Source organism: Cryptomeria japonica, chromosome 1 (assembly GCF_030272615.1).
Source record: "Cryptomeria japonica chromosome 1, Sugi_1.0, whole genome shotgun sequence".
Classification (NCBI taxonomy): Eukaryota; Viridiplantae; Streptophyta; class Pinopsida; order Cupressales; family Cupressaceae; genus Cryptomeria; species Cryptomeria japonica.
In genome coordinates, this window is record NC_081405.1 from 528,662,921 (window position 1) to 528,683,452 (window position 20,532).

Genomic DNA, 20,532 nt, shown 5'->3' on the forward strand with positions numbered 1-20,532 from the left:
ATGTTTGGTAGATGATAAAACAAACACCAACACTACTCAACTATAGGGCTAGGTACTAGACAAACAAGAGAGGGGGGTATCATTGCGTAGCTTGAAGGGATAGGTCACACGGAACTGAGTAGTCCTCTAATCAAGACGAGGAGACCCGTTCTTACCCAATACGACGTTCCACTTGCGAGTAGGTCATCCCAAGTCATCCTTAGTATGTACAAGTGCTCAAGGCATGAGAGAGGCATTAAATTATCTTAGTTAATTTTGCTATCCATGTTTTCATTAGGTATCACTTGATTAACTCCCCACATCGTGATTGTCAAGATGCCACTTTGGGCTAGGGACATGTTGGGAGCTACTGCCATCATTGACTCTACTACCCTACCTTAGGCTCATCACGTTCCAATGAACACAAAATTAAAATGCAAATAAAAATTAAATTCAAATGATACCAAACTTTCCATTTTCACAGTTACTCACAAATGAGCCAATTTCCTCAATTCTGTTAATACACATGAAACAAGATCTAAATTGATCTAAATCAAAATTCATAACATAAATCCATCATTCCACATAACATCCCTTTGAAATTTCACAAAAAATCCACTTTCAAACTAATTCCAACTTTTATCAAAAGCTAGGTGAATAGTAAATTCCATCATTAAAGGAGCTCAAAGAACACCAAATTTTCAAAGTTAAATTCTAAAAAATGTAAAATACTCTTTTGGTCTATGTGCACCCAATAGGTTTTCACAATAAAATTTACAAATTGCCCATTCAAATAAAAATTGGACATGGTAAGGGCTCAAAACGCCACTTTCGTAAAAGTTCATTCACATAAATGATTTACAAATAAAAATGCATTGTTTTCAACTAATGAAATACAACAAATCATTATTCAATCAATTTGCAATCATTAAAAATAAAAAAAGAAGGAAAGACCATGAAGAAATTAGGATCTTGTTGTGATGTTTTCACACAAAGCTCCATTGCGAGTGGGGACCCCCACTTTTTTGCTTCCTAGGTTAGTTGTAGTCTTTAGCTATTAACCTTGTGCTTGAGGAGGTGTAGTATCTTAGGTAGCTAGGAGGTGATGAGGTCATTTCTCTCCCTTTGGGTGGAATTGTGTCAGTATGGCTTTTCAAGGCTTAGGAAACAAATGATTTAATGATGATAATTCCTTTTGATTATCATCATTGGCTTGCAAAATCAGAGATGAAGTGCTGGAATTTGCCTAAGGCAAATTGTTTTAGAGATAGTAAATGCTTGGAGGGTAGGTTAAGGTCCAAACTATCATGAAAGGCAAATTGTTTTAGAGATAGTAAATGCTTGGAGGGTAGGTTAAGGTCCAAACTATCATGAAGAGGCTTAAGGCAAAATGATTGAGTTAGAAAAATTGACATCTTAAGGTCATTTCCTTTGCCCCCCAAAATTAGCGAACTTCCTGTGGGGTCTCAAATCAATGAACTTCCTGTGCGGTCTCAAATCAGTGAACTTCTTCTGGGGTCTCAAATCAGCGAATTCCCTTTGGGGACCTCAAAGCGCGAACTTTACCTTGCCACTTCCTTTGCTCACCCAAATCCACAACCTTCCCTCAAGCTCTTCCTTCGACCTCCAGGAACTGTGATCTTTCTCCCATCCACTTCCCTTTACACCTCAAATCTGCAACCTATCTTGGCATTTCCTTTGATGCTCGAAAAGCGTGAACTTTACCTTGGCATTTCTCCCGCGAACTTTACCTTGACACGTCCAATGCTCACCCAAATGCGCGAACTTCCAATACGCTTGCCAAGGTGCGACATTCACCTTAGTATTTCCTTCGCTTCCACTCCCACTTCTCCCCCATTTCACCCTCTTCCTTCCTTTCATCCTTCCTTCACCTACACCTTCATCCTCCTTGCCATCCATGCTTCCTTTCGCTCCACTTCTACTTTCATCTTCTTTTTCCACTCCCACTTGTATCTCCTACCATTTCCATCTCCTTCCACTTCCTTCCTTACATCCCTAATGCCTTCACCATATTCTTCATCTATCCATCTTTCGTTCCCTTCCCTTCCACCCTTCCATCTTTCCTTCCACCCTTCACCTTTACCTTCAACTCCTTTACCACCCTCCGAAACCCCAATCCTATCCGGAAACCACATCCCTTAACCCCTTACACCACATTATCCCTCACATCTACAGCCTTTGCACCCCCCTTTGCCATGCCATCTCACTGTCCATGCCTCCCTAAAAGTCCGATCAGGCAAGACATGTTCTTGTTTTGGTGAGTTGAATGCTGGTAAGATTCTGGAAGTTATTATTGTCTTAAGATTGGTGAGGTTTCTAAGAAAGGAAGGAAGAAATCACTTACTTTGCCCTATGAGATCCACAAACTTCCTTTGCCACCTGAAACCAATGCAAATCAGGCCTGTCTTAGACCTGAAACCTATCAAATCAGGCACATAAAATTGAGAAATCAGACATAAAGCAGGCCTGAGACACAAAATCAGACTTAAATTGATGAGAATTAAGTCAAAGGGAGAGAAATCAGATTCAAAATCAGATGTTTCCATGATCAGATGTCATATATTTTGTTCTTTTATCATTGTTCAAGCATTAAATGCTTTGTAATGGGTGTAACAAACCCTAGTTAGGGTTTTCTATCTTTTGATCTTGGCCATTAATTGTGAATCAATTTGAGCCACTCAATGTAATGGGAGCACTATATAAGGCTCTACTTCTTCATTTGTAAAGGTTAATAGACAATAGTTCAATAGGAATAGTTTAGTAGAAGACACTAGTTGATAGATGTTAGATAGCTAGAGTAGAGTAGGAAGAGAAGGCAAAGATTGTTGCCAAGACTTTGTTGTAAGAAGCATATAAACTTCATTGAAGATATGGTGAACTCCATATGTTGATTCAACAATTTGCATGGTCTCTACTTCTCATTTAATTTTCATGTTGTTTAGATGAACGGAAGAACTTTGTGCATGATCAATGGTGAAATTCGTACATCCATACTAATAACACCTTTTTGATTGTAAAGTGTCTTGTGTTGTCAATTGGATCCATCATAGCCAAGCTTAACTTCAATTGTTGCCTCTTCACTGATATGTATCGTCTTGATGGTGTCTATGCTTGTATTGGTGATTTAAAAATCATTAGCTATCCCTAGAAGATTGCACTAGCCTTGCGGAGATGTTCGCTGCATGTCAAAACAAAGCTTAGTTGAGTTTCACCAAAGATTGTCCATCGCTCGTATATTCTTAAGATTACATTAACTCTCTCAACTTTTATCCATTTTTCCTTTTTAAAGTATTGTAAAATCCTACTTTCTAGCGACATTCAAGCATTCAAGATTCAACGTAAGTCCACCTTGTGATTCCAACAATATCACATCATAACACTAAGTCTATCCAAGAGCATGTCAAGACCTGACATTCAGAACCTTGGGGTCATCCCATTTGATCACGCAGTTTAGCACTTTGGAGGATTTTGCTCAAGAGAGGATAGAATACTTAGTATTTTATTTTGTGTTGCATTGTGCATGAAAAACACATCAACAAATCCTACGTCAAATTTGCCCAAAATATTCAAATTTTAAATGCATCCAACATGCCAAATGAATCCACGAATTCTTTGAGCTGCGTAAACAATTCCTCAATCCTAATCCTATGCAAAATCCCCACAAAATTCCCACCACAATTCACTCCACAATCATCATTTGATAATTTAGACATAGGGAGGGTTTTTATGCTCTCCAAAATCACCAAAATTGGCTAAGTGTCCAAATGAACTAACTCCCTTATAAAACCCAATTGGCTTTTTGTAAATAAAATAATAAATAAATAGATAATTAAATAAAACTTTAATTCCCACATTCATAAACTCACCCCAATATGTCATATGCTCAAATAAACATAAATAACTAATAAGCCACAATTAAATTATCAAAGCATTAAATAACCATATAAATCATAAAACTCATTTCAACATTAAATTTTACAAAAAACGCAAATTGACATAAATTACCAGATACTCTTCATGGGTCAATCACATAGGTGAATAAGGTTTTAAGAATCTTACTAAACACAGTATCCATTGTATAATGCTGGTATTAACATTGGAAATCATACTCAAATTGAGTATGCTGGTTTCGAGTTGAATATATTTTGCCAATGTGACATCTCCCCATAACCATTGTTGGGGTATGCTCAGACTTGTGTAGCTAGGTGTAGTCGATACCTTGTACTTGCAACCATTCAACACACATCAAGGGTATGTGTGCCTATACATAATAGCCGAAGCACATACAATTTCCCCGAACAAGGTTAAATATCACATATATAACTTTTATTTCATTTAACTAAATTAATCACATTATCATTTAATTTCAAGATCAACATTAATATCTCAAGCATCATAAATACAAATCATGTTATCATATCATCTCAACATGCATTTTAATGCCACAATCACATTTATCCGTATTTAACCAGAATTTTGAACATCATTAAATTTAAGCATACCAATTCAGATAAATTGCCATTACTCGTGTAATAGATAAAATATCATTACAAAAGAGCACATCAGGTCCACACAAGGAACCAGGCACAATAATACACACACGCATCTCAATTCAATAACATCAATGACCGGCACGTTGAGTGATCTCCATCTCAAACATGCGGTGGTCCATACACATCATGATACATAAAGGCACCCAATACACATGGAAGCATAACATAGAATGATCTCATCAAAGCAAATTACAAACACAACCCATGCATCCCTAGATACATGGTCAGAACATGCTGAGCTCTACGCATCTCAAGGCTGCAAACGGGAGAAACATTACATATGCCCATGTAACTTTGAAATTGTGTTGTAATTCATGAATGTGAATTAATAAGATCTATTTTTGTTCTTCAATATATCTGATGAGTTTTGTTGTGTGTGTTTCTATATTTGGCTGTATGGTTGAATAGTTCATAATTGGCCTCTTTGCCTATGCTTGGATCAATGGGCTCAGATTGTAATATTCAATGTGGTTGCATTGGTAACACTGTCATTGGGTATAAATTTTTATATGGAAATAGACAGGTTGTTGATGACGATGCACTTGTTTGATCTTGAGCCCATCCTCCTCTTGTCTACAAGTGATCTAACTTGTATTACATAACAAACACTAGCCATAGCCTTTTGATTTAAATTTTCATACTTTACATTGCTGGTGTGAGTAGTTCTTTTCTGATCCTCCTCTTTCTATTATGGTCAGACGAGAAACTTGCATGGTTGAATAAACCCTTTTCTAGGCTACTTAATTGCTCTGTTGGGTATTGGTTTAACAAAATTATAGATGCTTTATATGTGCTCATATGCTTTTGTAAGATTTGACAGAGTTTAATTTATTCATATTGTTAGAAGATAGAGATGCTTTTCATTCCATCTATTTGTTAAACATTTTTGTTTGGCTTTATAGGATAAAAACACTTTTTCCTGTATTCGAATTACTCTAGTTTGACTCCATGTGGGTTATTGGCATTCTTTTGAGAGTCTGAGGAAGATTACTAATAAGTCAACCACTGAACTGTACTTAATAATATGTATAGCCTGATTACATATGTTACAGTATAATATCTTGTGACTAGAACCTTCTGTATGAATATGGCTGTGCAAGCAATTAAGTTTAAGCATAGTAATGCCAAACAGGAATGGTTTTTTCTCTAATAATACTGTCAAGCTTTATTCTGACTTTGAAAACGATTATGCTGTCTTTGGTTTCTAATCATTCTTTTATATGCTTGATAGTTTCTTCATTTTCATTGAACGGTAGGAACTCAAAGGACACAATCTTCTGTCAAAAATGAGACAGCAGCATGGTTCTAACTACTCGCGAAGGTCACATGGAGTTAAACTCCTGCGATATCATATGCATGACTGGATTATGATCATGGGTCTTTTGGTTTTGGAAATTATTCTGAATATTATACATCCATTTTATCGCTTTGTTGGGAAAGATATGATGACTGATCTTATGTATCCTATGAAAAGCAATACTGTTCCTTTTTGGTCTGTTCCGGTATGTATCCAGATTCAGAATCTCGAGTCAATTTATTTGTAGTTGCAATTCCCAGCTGATCCAATTCCTTATTATAATTTTAAATGCATATGGACTTCCAAGCTGAGTGAAATGTTTACATAGAAAATGATGTTTCGATTAATATGTATTTAATGCTCTTTTGTATCTTTAGTGGTTTAATGATTGCCTGATCAATGGACAATTTGCTGATACAATGAACAGGTATACGCAGTGTTGCTACCAATTTTCATCTTTTTCGTTTACTATATTCGCAAGCAAAATCTTAATGATTTTCACCACGCGGTATTGGGTAATGTTTCTATCACTTCTCATGTTCCCTTTCATTAGTTATCTTTTGCTATGGTTTAGTACGCAGGAATTGCCAGAGGTTCTTTATGATTAAATTAAATGTTTAATCTGTTCAGGTCTTCTCTTTTCTATATTCATAACTGCAGTCATTACTGAGTCCATAAAAAATGGAGTTGGTCGACCTCGACCTGACTTCTACTGGCGCTGCTTTCCTGATGGAAATGCAGTAAGAAGCCTTATGAATCCATCTCTCTCATAATTCATTATACAATTTGTTAAGATCATTAGCATCATTGTGCATCAGGTCATTTTAATGTTTTCTTGAATTGATTAAGCCAACTTACCGTTGATGGGGGTTTGTGTCAGACATACGACCCTATTACAACTGATGTCATTTGCCATGGCGATCCAGCAGTCATAAAGGAAGGACATAAGAGCTTTCCCAGTGGACATACATCAGGTAAGTAGGGAATGTTTTGCTTCTCTGATACTTATAAATTTGCTTACATCAGATCTCATTTGCGGACATGATTCCAAATCTTATCCACATTCGTTGAGTTTATAAACACTGAAGTGCACATTAAATTCTTAAATATCAGATCAATTGGTTGTTGCTGCTATGTCTTATTTGCCACTTTTGAGAGAATTTTTTTTGTGGTTTATACAAAGGGATGCATCCATTTTTTGGAGATCTTAATTCATTTAAGGTTATAATAGAATTATATTCTAGCTATTATGTGTTCACTGTATTCCTTTATGTGCTTACCTAGAAATGTAATGTCATTCGCTTACTGTCTTGGCTTGAATGTATATTACTTAATGCCCATAATGGTTCATGTACAGTCAGGAAATGATTGTGAAATGAAACTGGTTCAATTTTATAACCAAATGATTCGAGCAAGACTTTTGGATTTGCATGCTTCCTTCCATTAAAAGATTCATCATCAAGACTTTAATTTTTAAGCTCTTTCTTTTTATATCATTCACCTGTTATAATTGTTATTCACCTAGGTGCAATGTTTTGATTGTGTTTTAAAAATATCAATATATATTTTGGCAAAATTATTTGCTCACTATATTTACAATCCTCTAGTTCCTATTCTTAACAACACAAAAAATAATGCTCGCCATTAATTAAGGTTTTGACTCATTACATGTAATACGCACCCTACTTTTTTTTGTGTTTTAACTTTTTTCTGATATAATGTTCTGCTTCAGCCAATAAGGAAATTAACAAATGCAACACCTTTACTACTAACTGCTGTTATATAGGTTACCGGATGACAAATATGCTCAATACATCAAATAGAACAATATTCTTCATAATCCAGATGGATTAATCACATTATTTTTATTCAACCATTATGCTCATAGGCTGCAATACAAGTTTCAGGTCTGATACGATTTATAGCAGCGAATATATAGGTTGTCTAATGCCCAGAAATACATAAACAGCAATTATATTTGAAATAGATACATTAAATCAAGTTTCTAGATGGTGTATTACAATAACCAACACTTTTAACACATACCCGAAAACTGATTTTTTCTACAGGTCTGAAACAATCTCTTAACTAGCAAACTACAGTTTCGATAATAGCTTCAAATCTCTCCAAATCTGCACTGCTTCCCACAACAACTGATATCCCTGTCTTTGCAAACCCTAGGCATTGCCAATCATGTCAAGAAGCTGTCCAAAGTTCAAACCTTAGGCATTTGGCTCTCAAACTCCCATGTCCCTCCTCAAAGTGGTACGGCCAGCCAAGGAGAAGGTATGCCCAGCATTAATGGTGGAAAATCTGCATTTTGTTATTTCAAATCTGCTCCTTCGTACTTGTATTATTCACAATAAATCCTTTTTGAAAATGAACTAAAAATACAAACTGAAAATAATGCATTTAAAGCTCTTTAGTGAAACCGCCTCCAAATTCGCCAGGAAAGGTCTTTTACTTTTGCAATGGATGTCCTTTGTGAAGGTTATCATCCTCACAAAGCCCTTGGAAGAACTCTGTTCAACCAGCAATATCTGTTCATCAATTTTTCAAAACATCATATCTCAAAATGAGCTCCAAAAGTCTTTTATCTCCTCCAAAATCCACGCCCTGCTTGGGAATTAGATGTTTATTTTGTTTAATTTAAACTCCCTTATGTCTCCCACATAAGACATCCCCTTTAAAATAAAACATTAATTTACCTATAAATTAGCTCTGTATGTCCCCTTAGTGTTCACTTAAGTCACATTTAATATATTAATAACACTAAATTAAATATTTAATTTAACCTTATAATATTAGCATTAATAAAATAAAATAATATCCACTGATTGAAAATTTGAAATTTTCATCGAATCAACATTAAATACAATCACTAACCATCCCAAATTGAAACCCTTGCCAACTGACCAAGTCGGTTGTTGTCGGCATAAATTGCCTATTCTTATGTTTGATAATATTTGTTATCCGACAAGGTATTAATTAATTGTATTGAGTGGGTTGTCAGTCTCGGGTGGTTATGTGTTAGTTGGTTGATGGTTGTGTACCTCTCGGCAACCATCGGGTCCTTTAATTATGCCATGTACTGTCAAGGAAGCGGGATGGTATTGTCGGATCTAGTGTAATCCTTGGCTGACCATCTTTGGTCTCTTCTCTGTAATAATTGAATGTGCGAATAAAGATATATTTTCTGCCGTGTCTGGTATGCATTGTCATGTACATTATTATTTCCTGTACTTAATTTACCAGTTGTACCAGCAAACATTTTGGCGCTGTTGCCTCAAAAGAAATCGGGTCAACCTTGAGTGATTCATGTCTATAGATCCCATCAAAGGTGAGAAGAGGCCACAAGGTAGTCAAGACCAAGCGATTAGGTGATCTGCAAACCCTCGGTCGGAGGGAGCACAGAGACGAGTCGAAGCCTAGAAGTACTCAGAGTGTTGGGACGTTGGAGGTGGACGTGTAGAGGACGTGCATGTGTCTGAGAGTGAAAGGAAAGCACTGGAACGTAGCGGTCAGAACAGTTCACTTAGGTCCGACACACCTGGAAGTACTCAAAGTGTTGGGGACGCTGAAGGTGGACGGGTAGAGGACGCCTGCGTGGTCGAGAGTGTAGGGAAAGCACCGGAATGTAGCGGTCGAAACAGTCCACTGAGGTCCGACACACAAGGCGAATACACACGTACCTTCCGAGTGAAAATAATGTTGAACACCCAGGAGAAGCAGAAACTGCCGAAGTTCACGGGAGACAGGTTGGAGGACCCGGTATGACATTGCAAAACATGCATAACCATTTGGGAGGCAAATGGCCATGATGACAGGAACTATTGGCTAAAGGCATTTCCGGCCACCCTTCGGGGGATCGCCATTGACTGGTACACAGACCTCAACGTCCAACACAAGACGAGATGGAGTAATCTGAAAAAGGCGTTCCAGGAGGAATTCAAACTCTTGAGGGATGATAATGAGATCGTGGCCGAAATCTATAATACCAAGCAAGGGAAAAATGAGAGTGTACGAGCTTACAACTGTAGGCTCAAAGAACTGTTGAACAAGATGGAAAACCAGTCAGCCGACGGGTTGAAGAAGAGGTGGTTCACGGAGGGATTGATACCCTCACTGCGCAAGAAGATGAAAGTAGTGCCTCCATCCTCAATACGCTGATGCGTACAATCGAGCGATGGACATCGAGAGTGAAAATAAAACCTCCTCCCGAGAGAAGAGGAAGACCAATGATGATGAGAGCACCGAAGGTAGTAGTGACGAAGAATCCAAAATCGTACGAGCCCTTCGACGGGATATGTTGAGAATGATGAAAGAATTGAAGGTTGAGAAAGGAACCAACAATGAAGGTAATGAACTATGGTGTATTGAGTGCAAAAGGGAGGGGCACACGAAAGCTAATTGTCCTCGAAATATGTTTTGTGAAATTTGCCGAGTGCTGGGACATTCAATCAAGGAGTGCCCGTACAATTTGAAGATGAGAAGTACACAAGTACTCTTCACACAGGGAGAGTCCAGCCCATCGAAATCACAAAATGTATCGCCAAGTGGTTATGGAAATCAACAAGGGCGAAATCAAATACAGTACGACTCCAAAGGACGTCCTATCATACAGTGCCGACAATGTAGTGAATGGGGACACTTTGTGAGAGATTGCCATAACAGGAAAGACAACATACAATTATTGTGCAAATGGTGTGGACCAGGTGACCATGAAGACACCAATTGCCCGAATCAGAAGGGTATTAATATGCTGGACGTGGAGGAACAAGAGGATGTAGTTTTGGCAATCACAAGAGCACAAAAAAAGAAGGCAATGTATTCAAACTCTGGTACGAAAAAGGAACAAGCCGAAGTAGAACAAGTGTTGGCGAAGGAACGAGTAACTTCCAATGGAACTGCAAGTATGTCATTGCGGGAGTCAGAGAAGAACATAGTCCGACAGGTGCTACAAACAACTGTACCCATCAAGGTGGCAGACCTTCTTCAAACTATGCCTCAACTGAGAATGGCAATTGTCACCACAGTTTTCCAGAACCAATGTAAGCCACACGAGGAGGAACTGACAGGAAAACCATCAGCCGAAGGGAATGAGTCCAGTGATCCAATGTTGTTTACGGTGAGCATCGGAAGGAAGCCGACGATCGTCAAGATGGAAATAGTGGGGTAGAAGTTGACAAACACCATTGTTGATGGAGGCTCAGGAGTAAATGTACTGCCAGAAGACACATGGAAATGTCTAGGGAAGCCGAAGCTTTGGCTGCCAACCTTCCACTTGGTAGGTGTTGACCAACACGACATCCAGCCGTTGGGAACATTGATGGCACAAAAAGTAATGATTGGGACACAACAATTTTCCCTGGACTTTGTAGTTATCCGGTTACAGAAGAATGCATACGATGCACTCCTCGGGAGGGGATGGTTGGTTACTGCCAAGGCAAATCATAATTGGAAGCGAAACACACTCAAAATCGAGAGTGATGGGAGGAAGCACATCATTGACTTGAGGAACTAGGCGGTGAGTGAAAAACTGGCACCCTCAGACTCTGAGTCTGAGGGTGGAGAGTTAGGTATGGACGAAGGAAGGAAAGGCATGTAACCCAACGATGAAGGGGTGCTCAAACCAGAAGATTGCTCTGAAGATGAGACGAGTTCTCTTAATGGATTATTCCACTGGCAGATGGAGGATTATGAAGTTTCCCACCCCGACTATAACATGCTACAAATTGGCCAAATTGAGGAAGTACAAAGTCCGTCGTACGATATTCATCTGTGCACATCCGACGTTGGTGTGTCTGGGTTGTATGAACAGTTACCAAGTGAGCTTGTACCGTATGAACAAAGGCTGCCGAGTGGGAATGGGGAAGTATCTAAGGTGTACGAAGAAGATTCACAAGGCGAGGATTTGAAATTGGATGTTGTAGAGCCTGGTGGTGATGCCCCAAAGAAGTTAATACTATATGCTAAACGGTTCACATCAGCCGAAAGCAATTCAGCCGTACGGTTTAGAGCAGACAAGAGCAAGTTGGCTCTTGAGGATCCAGGTTGCGTTGATGTGATGAGGTTGCCACACGAAGTGAAGAGCCCCAACTACACCATACAAACTAGAGAAGTTGAGTGCTGGAGATCCGTATGGTCAAGGGAGAGTCGGGGAAGTAGACTTGACAGCAGGACAAAATCGAGAGAGGGAAGGAACATTCCCATCTAGCCACAGGAGAAGTTGAATCCATACGGTGCAGGTGAAGAAGCAGAAATATCGTACATTGTACAGTCGAAACACAAGCGCGAAGCACCATCCCGTATGACAAGGCGAGGAGTCCGTACGGCGTACGACAGAGCACCATTCCGTACGGCACACGACAGAGCACCATTTCGTACGACGTAGCTCACGTGTACTGCGTAGCTCACCTGTACTGCGTAGCTCACTTGTACGACATACCTAGTTCAATCAATCTGTACGTCGTAGCTCATTCAACCATTCCGTACGGCGTAGTCCATTCAATCGATCCGTATAGCGCACAACATAAACCACATAGAGAAAAGGGTTTGGTGTACGGTGAAACTGTACGACGGATATGGCACATGAGACATCGTACGACATGCATGAAAGCCGTACGAACATCGTACATGAGTCATCGTACGGTATACAGGGATGCAATCTGTAATGGGCACCCCCTGTTCGGTACTAAATTTATGTCCTTTTTACTTAGTGTAATTTTGTCAAACAGTTGGCTTGCAAGCTGACTACTGGATTTTTTGGTTCTTGATTTGCTATAGGATAAAATTGGATAAACTGATATTTATTGTAAAGCTTTCAAAGTTTATTCAATATAAAAATAACCAGACATATCAAATACCAAAAACAAGAAGATTAATGCTGATGGTATTTATTTAATTCCAACTCCAAGCATACAAATCAGATCTGAAGAATATTACAGACTATATGATAATAAACAAATTCAAACCTGAACTCCACAAGTATAGAACCTGCTGAAAACACTGTTCACACACTGTAGCTGCACTATTCACGGCACTGTAGCATTTTACTATTCACGCGGCACTGTAGCAAAACACTATTCACGCGGCACTGTAGCAAATCACTATTCACGCGGTACTGTAGCAAAACACTATTCACGCAAACTGTAGCAAAACACTATTCACGCGGTACTGTAGCAAAACACTATTCACGCAAACTGTAGTAAAATACTATTCACGTGGTACTGTAGCAAAATCAATATCTTCAAATCTGCACTTTCAAACCCCTATAAAAACATCATGCGAGAGCACCAAATGAAGCCCAATGTGTTTCCTGAATGAAAACACCATTAATCCTCCTGACTGTGTCTTTCAACAGCGAAGAGAATGCTAGCAAAGAGGGATTCCGTCCTCCAAGCCCAATAATCAGATCTCTACGAAATCCAACAGCATAACATTAATTTCATCCCAGCATATCCCAAAAGAGAGCTCTCAACCTCCATTTATATCTTCTTCCTGGATGCAAACACTTCATTTCTTAAATGTGGCATAATACATTTTAGAATAAAATATTATTTCCCACAATGTACACATTAAAGGGAACTTTTAATATTTTAAACATTACTTTATATTCCCAACCTTATAATATAACGATAAAGTTAAATATTTAATTTAACTTTACACTTTATCGTTAAATATTAAAACATTGTTGATAATCCCTTTAAATCATTGTCGCCTTCAAATGTTTTTTACTGATAGTTATGCCAACCAGGGAAACACTAAAAATTTCAAGTCACTGCTTGGAGACTAACTTACTATAAATAGTAAGTGTTTAGAAACCCTGTCAGAGCAGCACCTATTGGCCTGAAATCGAAAACACCTAGGCCAAAACACCTCAGGATCCCATCAATGTCCTTGTTAGCCTTCGGGACCGTGTCAGAATAGGCTAACGACACCCCATATCATGTTGCGCTAAAAAGGGGACATTACACAATCAGGGAGAGGTCGTTCGACCACGCTGCAGGTACGACAACCAAAGGCAGAGGCTATACGACAACCAAGAAAAATCCGTACAGACCATAGGAGAAATACCGTACAGTCAAGGAAGCAATATATCAAAAACTCGAAGGCATCAACTTTGAGTTGGATGAAGGGAGTCTCAAGCCACACACCTATGCATCATACAACCAAGAGAGAAGCACAAGTTTGTACGATAGAACAAGTCAGAAAACACAATTCCCGTACGGGAGAATGCACCTTGATCAAAATTTTGATTTCTTTGGTCTTGTTCCTGACGTCTTAAAAAAGCAGAAAATTGATGCATGCCATGGAGTTTCGTGTGGGTTTGAAGGTTGTAATTTGGTGTTGGTGGCGGGGGCACTGCCCCAAGACCCTACGAGGGGCTCTACCCCTCGACCCTGCAGGGGGCGTTGCCCCCAGACCCTCGCAAGGGGCGTTGCCCCTTGACTCTGTTGGGGGCGTTGCCCCAAACCCCCATTTGGTTTGGTAGGTACACTACAAGTTGGGGTTGTCCCATCGAAGTCGCTGTTTGTCATTAGTCTTCCCGAATATTACTTGATGTTTGCTTGTCGTCTGGAAGACGACTTTTTCTTTTGGGGGGGATGATGTTGTCGGCATAAATTGCCTATTGTTATGTTTGATAATATTTGTTATCCGAGAAGGTATTAATTAATTGTATTGAGTGGGTTGTCAGTCTCAGGTGGTTATGTGTCAATTGGTTGACGGTTGTGTACCTCTCGGCAACCGTCGGCTCCTTTAATTATGCCATGTACTGTCAAGGAAGGGGGATGGTATTGTCGGATCTAGTGTAATCCTTGGCCAACCATCTTTGGTCTCTTCTTTGTAGTAATTGAATGTGCGAATAAAGATATATTTTCTGCCGTGTCTGGTATGCATTGTCATGTACATTATTATTTCCTATACTTAATTTACCAGTTGTACCAACAAACATCGGTGCCCAAGCTGGTACTTACTAAAAATAGCAAAAATGGACCAAATGTCAAAAAAATGCTTCAGAAAGTGTCAGTAGGAATCTCCTGATGTTTTGAGCTCAAAGCAACACCTGGAAATGCCAAAGAGGTTGAATTGCAGAATCTCCAAGATCTGAGGATTTCCTTAAACAGATTATATTACCCTATGGGAACTTGAGGAATAGGCTAATGGTCACTAACTACCAATTGCTTAGGAAGGGGACATTCCAACACATGATCATGGATGATTTAATCTTTTATCTCAATCTTTTTCACTTTTGTAATAGCCCTGATTTGTGAAGCAAATTCCACTTTTGTATGCTGTTGAAAGAAATGTCCAATTGCTTGCTTCTTGTTTGGAGAAAAACTGTTATTGTTACTCCTAGTTTCCTATCCATAAAAAAGCTTCATTTTGTGAAGAGCATTTTAAGTGGAGGATATAGGATTTCAAATCTAAAAACTTTATTCGAAGGGTGTAGCTTATTGAACTAATTTGGAAGCCATCTATGGTGATTTTATGCATTTTTAGAAGAGCATGGAAGGGATTAAGTGCATAATTGAATAACCTCCTTGCTGCTGGGGTGTTAGAAATGTGATACATCTTGGGATATTACTGATTTTTGCCCTAAAACAACAATTCCAACTTAAGATGAGAATAGCAATATATTAATAAATATAATTTATCAAAACTGAAGACATTTCATTATAATATTCAACTTTTAATTCTAAGAATAGTGCAGAAGATAGAACTTATCTTATGTTTCTGCAATAACTCGCCTTCGGACTGTCTTGTTGAAGCTCAATAAAATTTAGATCAATAAATCATAGCATATTCCTCAGAGCAAATTATATTGTGAATTTCTTAGAAGTACTTGCAAATAGCAATATTAAGGTTGGTCATCCTCAATTTTGCTGAGACTATGTAAGGGGGACCATCCTTCTCCCAGTCCACCTTGGAGGGGGCCTATGCTCCTTGATTAAGCCCAAGAGAACAGAAGGTGGGACAATCCATCCATTCCACCTCTTGGCCTACAAGCATGGAAGGTTGGCCGTCTATTCCATCTTGGGCTGGTGTACTTGATAAGAGCGTGAGAGGGGGGACCATCCTCTCACCTCTCGTTGACTTGGAAGGGGGGCCATCCTTCCTATTTGCAAGACATTTCCTTAAATTCAAAACTGATTGCTCAAGGAGTTTTCTGGAGCATTGCTGATTGCTTGATTTCTCTTTATCATCATTTCTTGAAGGATTGATGAGTCGATGCTTAAATGATACTTAAATGAATTGATGTTTTAATGATTGATATTCTAATGATTTTAGTGATAGAATGGTTGATGTTTGAATGATTGATATTAGAAATTAGACTGATTGAATTGATAGAAGAATTGATTGTTAGTTTGTTTTCTTGATTCCTTTATTCCCAAAGGATGATTGATGGATTTACTTTGATGATTTGATATATTGGCGAATGATGATTGAATTAATGTTGGTTTCATAGAGTGATGAGTGATGATTAAGTGAGTATTGATTTGATGTATTGATGAGTGATGATTGATAAGTGATTCTTGAATGCTTGGAATGATTTCTTCTTTATACTTCATTGGTGAAAAGGTCACCACCTTTTATAAGACTTGAGTCATCACCCTCCATTGCTGCCTTTTGAGAATAATAAATCATTTTCCAATTTGTTCTCTCTTGCTTTTCCTCCTCAAATGAAACCTTCTCCCCTTTATATTTTAAAATGTGAGGGAGAAGTCACACCTTTTCATCATACCCGTTGCAACTGTCACAACCTTCCACAATTACTTCCCTTTGAAAGAGTACAACCTTTCATAATTTCTGCCCTTTGAAATAGTCACTTCTTTATTTTCTTCCCATTCCTTTCTATTAATCCTTCCTTGATTCATATGCTCCAATCTTTCTTCCTTCCTCCATATTCCCTTTCATATGAACTCTTCTCCCTTTTATATCTCATGTTTGATGGAGTCACTACTGTTCACTTCATGACTTTTGACCATTCATTAAGCTAAATTAAATTTTAATTATATTATATTATCTTTTTATTTTTTATGTTATAATTTTTTTTTATTATTATTATTTATTATTAAATCCTATTTCAAAAAGGGGACATTACATGGGACAGGATTTTATCTTTTTTAGTTCGTTAAGTTTCTATATGGGAACGTGTGCCTAGAAACCAAAGGGACAACAATGAAATGTATAATACCTTTGGTATATAACTTTGTGGCTGGTTATCACCTTCATTTAGATTGGGATGAAAAAGCTTTCCATGTATCATGCACACAACAAAGATGAGATGTAAAGGACAATGGATGATAAGCCAACAAAAGATTGAGTTCCAAGGAATAAGGCGTTTGATGTCGTAGGCCAAGGAGAATAATGAGAATAAAAAAAGGAAGATGTAGAAGGAAGGCTAGATGGAGGGTAGGATAACATATTTTTCTGTATTAGAGGATCCATGTCAGGTCATTACTTGTGGCCCTACGGGGGATAATCATAAATGCAAAACATTTAAAGCATAATCTTTGCAACAAGTTTACAGGGAAAATCTGTCCATATAAAATCCATAAAGGCTAATATCTGAGCACATGCCCTTAGAAGAAAACACTAAACATCTAAAATTTTGTATTTGACAATATGAATGGTTGCTACCATGTTATTTGATGTGATGCCCTGACAATTTTTATGGTTGTTGCCATGCTAATTTATCTGATGCCCTTGTTGGTTGGTTAAGTCTTGATGACTTGTCTTAGTAGGTTTCTAACAGTGGCATCAACACCTGCTCATCATAGGCTCACACAACTAGAATCATCAGATTTGAGTTAGTAATATGGAACCTCGGGTAATTGTTGGGCTAGAGAAGGATGTGCCATTGATACAGAAATGTTATATTGTGTTAAGATATTCCATGGAGAAAACAGTATGATTTTTGTTGGGTAGGGGACTTTGCGATTTTTTGTATCATGGGAAATTCACTTTGTTAATTTTAATTGTGTGAAAACATCCAATATATCAGAAGTTGTTTTAGGGATAGACCTTATATTCCCAACAGATGAAACAAGACACACTAACAAAAAGGAATTTAGCATTGATGATTGTACTTTGCTTTCAGATCACTTAAAAAATGTCATGAAACGTACTTAAACAGGGTCACTGGTGGTAGCAACAAATTTTGGAATTTTGGGTGAAAACTTTCATCCATATTGTATCATCACAAGGGCAAAGTTATAAAGGGATGATGCTAGGCCGTTCATTGGTAAAATGGAAAAAATTCAAGTGGTTAGTCCTTCACGCTTTTTATTGCAAGGCTTATGTTTTTATGTTCTTTATTTAGTAATGTAAGCAAGAAATAGTTTTTATTCTTTGGCCAACCTTACAAGCCCCATATACATTTCCCTTAGTTGCAAGAATTAACAGTGCTTTGAATAGGTAATAGAGTATGATAGGCAGCTTTAACTATGCAATTACCATTTCAATCATAAACCATTTATAATGTGTCTTTATGCAAAATATAAACCACTGCAATCATTACGTCTTAGTCAAGTGCTTGTTGCAGAATTTTTGAGGGCACCTTCATTGCCTTCACTGTTTTTAAAGTCATTGGTCATCCAAGGGGTTGATCTTAACTGGTCGAAGTATTGAGTTCTCATTGTGGAGACCCAAGTTCAAATCCCAGAAGGTATATCTAATATGAAATTCTGAGTTGTGACTCTTGGTCTTCCATGGTTGGCTTCTAGCATGGAGATAGTTCTAAATAAGTGGATTTGTAAGTTGTGGCTCTTGGTTTTCCATTAGTGGTTTCTACTGTGGTTGCTTGGAAGGAGCTAGTATTACTCTCATTGTTGTGCTCACAAGTGCTTGCATTAGTCTCATGTTGATGTTTGTATGAGCAAAATATTTGTAAATGATTATCATTATAAAAAAATGTGATTGGTCGCATGATCTTAGGATCTTGCTTGGCAAATTGGGTTAATGTAGTCACTCATTATGGGTTGAGTTTGATTACCATATTCTGTGAGGCAATAGGACGTGTTGTCATTTCTTCTTCCAAGAAGTAGAGATAGAGGGGCTATCTATTTTCAGATGTCTAGTTTATAATGAGATCTGTGGGAGCTATTGCCATGCACAAATACTGAGGACAGTCCCTTGCTACCTTGTTCTATTCTTTAAACTGAGGTGCTTGGCCTTTTACCTTTGAGTCAATTTTAGGCATTGGGCTATATGAGGGATTTAGGACCACCAAATGATAAAATTCTTTCAACCTGTTTCAGCCAATGATGGTGTCATGAACTCACTTTATCCTGCAGTAACTAGGACATTTGATAAGTGATCACTAATGCAATATCCCTCTAAACTGGTTCCCTGATAATAAGATCAGTTTGCCAAGGTTAAAAAATCACATGCAAAATGGCAAGTGCCATCACATGGATGCATTAGGCTTTTTGTTGAGGGTGTCTTGATAGAAATTGTTGGCATCGGCTCATTGAGGGTATAAAGCTAGCTCGGTTCTTTGAAATTATGAACTTAGCTATTGAAGGAGATTATCTAGTTATCATCTCGGATATGAGGAAAGGTCATGCTTTAAATTGGAAGTTGAATAATTTAGTTGGAGAAAGTGACAACTTGCTTGCTCATTTTAATAAAATAACTTTCTTATCTCTCATTACCATAGAGAAGTCAATTAGATTCGGGGCTACTTGGACAACTAAGTTGTTTTGGAAGCAGATCAAGGAGTTAACATTAGCTCCTGTTAAGAATTTGGAACAACTTGGGTGTGTTGATCTTAGGGGATGAGCATGGTCTATAAGAAAATTCTTTGTAATCTGCTATGAATTGAGATATCTTTGGAATGCCTTATAATGTTATTTGTCTCTCATGAACTCTCAATAATGTACATTCCATGTAATTGTGACATCTTGAGGCTTTTTCCTTAGCAAGATTTTGGCATGATGTCATGAGATTTGCCTTGTGTGAATTAATGAGGCTAGGGTGTGTTGAATGTTCTTACGCACTAGACAACTGAGGGGGGGGGATGAATTAGTTGTACAAACAATTCTAAAATCTTTTCCTTAAATCAGATCCACAACAACTTGACTTTATCACTTACTCCACAAAAATATATGAGCATGGAAGAACATGAAAAACAAAACACATCATACACAATGAAACACCAATTTTTACTTGGAAAACCCTGTTAAGGGAAAAACCACGGAGAATGCTATTGAGAATATGAACACTTGTTAGGGTGACACCGATTAAAGTGATTTTTACAAAGAAAGGCTCACTGCCAAAGGGCTCACGACCTGAAAGAACGAAAGAAATGCTCACTAGTGGAGGGCTCACCACCTAGATGAAGAAGAATAAAAGAGAAATAGTCCACCACTGATATACCTTTGACTCATTGCTTCCGGTAGCTGACACATGAAAGTCCACACCGCTCAACGCTTTTCACCAACTCAAAAAGCACTCATCAAATGATTAGGGAGATCGATCCTCTTTCATACACCTTCATTGCATACACATATGCCACGACTCATTCCCTTTCCATTTCACACACAATATCCATTCTCTATTCAGACATTCATTGTACACCACACACATACGCACATCTCACCCTTGACAAATTATCCTTTATTTATATCATCCTCACATATACAAAATCTCCCAAGGTCGGCTAAGCATCTCAAC

At 38.1% G+C, this 20,532-nt stretch overlaps 1 protein-coding gene across 6 annotated transcripts in view; it reads left to right on the forward strand.

Annotated features, from left to right (window-relative positions):
• LOC131059911 (lipid phosphate phosphatase 2) overlaps window positions 1-20,532 on the forward strand; it is a 95,064-nt gene that overhangs the window by 20,211 nt on the left and 54,321 nt on the right. For 3 of the 6 annotated variants that reach the window (XM_057992978.2, XM_057992976.2, XM_057992975.2), the window contains 4 exons: window positions 5,810-6,055; window positions 6,278-6,365; window positions 6,481-6,590; window positions 6,731-6,824. In XM_057992978.2, coding sequence (XP_057848961.1) covers window positions 5,840-6,055; window positions 6,278-6,365; window positions 6,481-6,590; window positions 6,731-6,824 — 508 coding nt within the window. In that variant the 5' untranslated portion in view covers window positions 5,810-5,839. Of the gene's footprint in view, window positions 1-5,784; window positions 6,056-6,277; window positions 6,366-6,480; window positions 6,591-6,730; window positions 6,825-20,532 lie in introns of all 6 variants that reach the window. The other 3 variants (XM_057992977.2, XM_057992974.2, XM_057992973.2) reach the window with 1 other exon arrangement.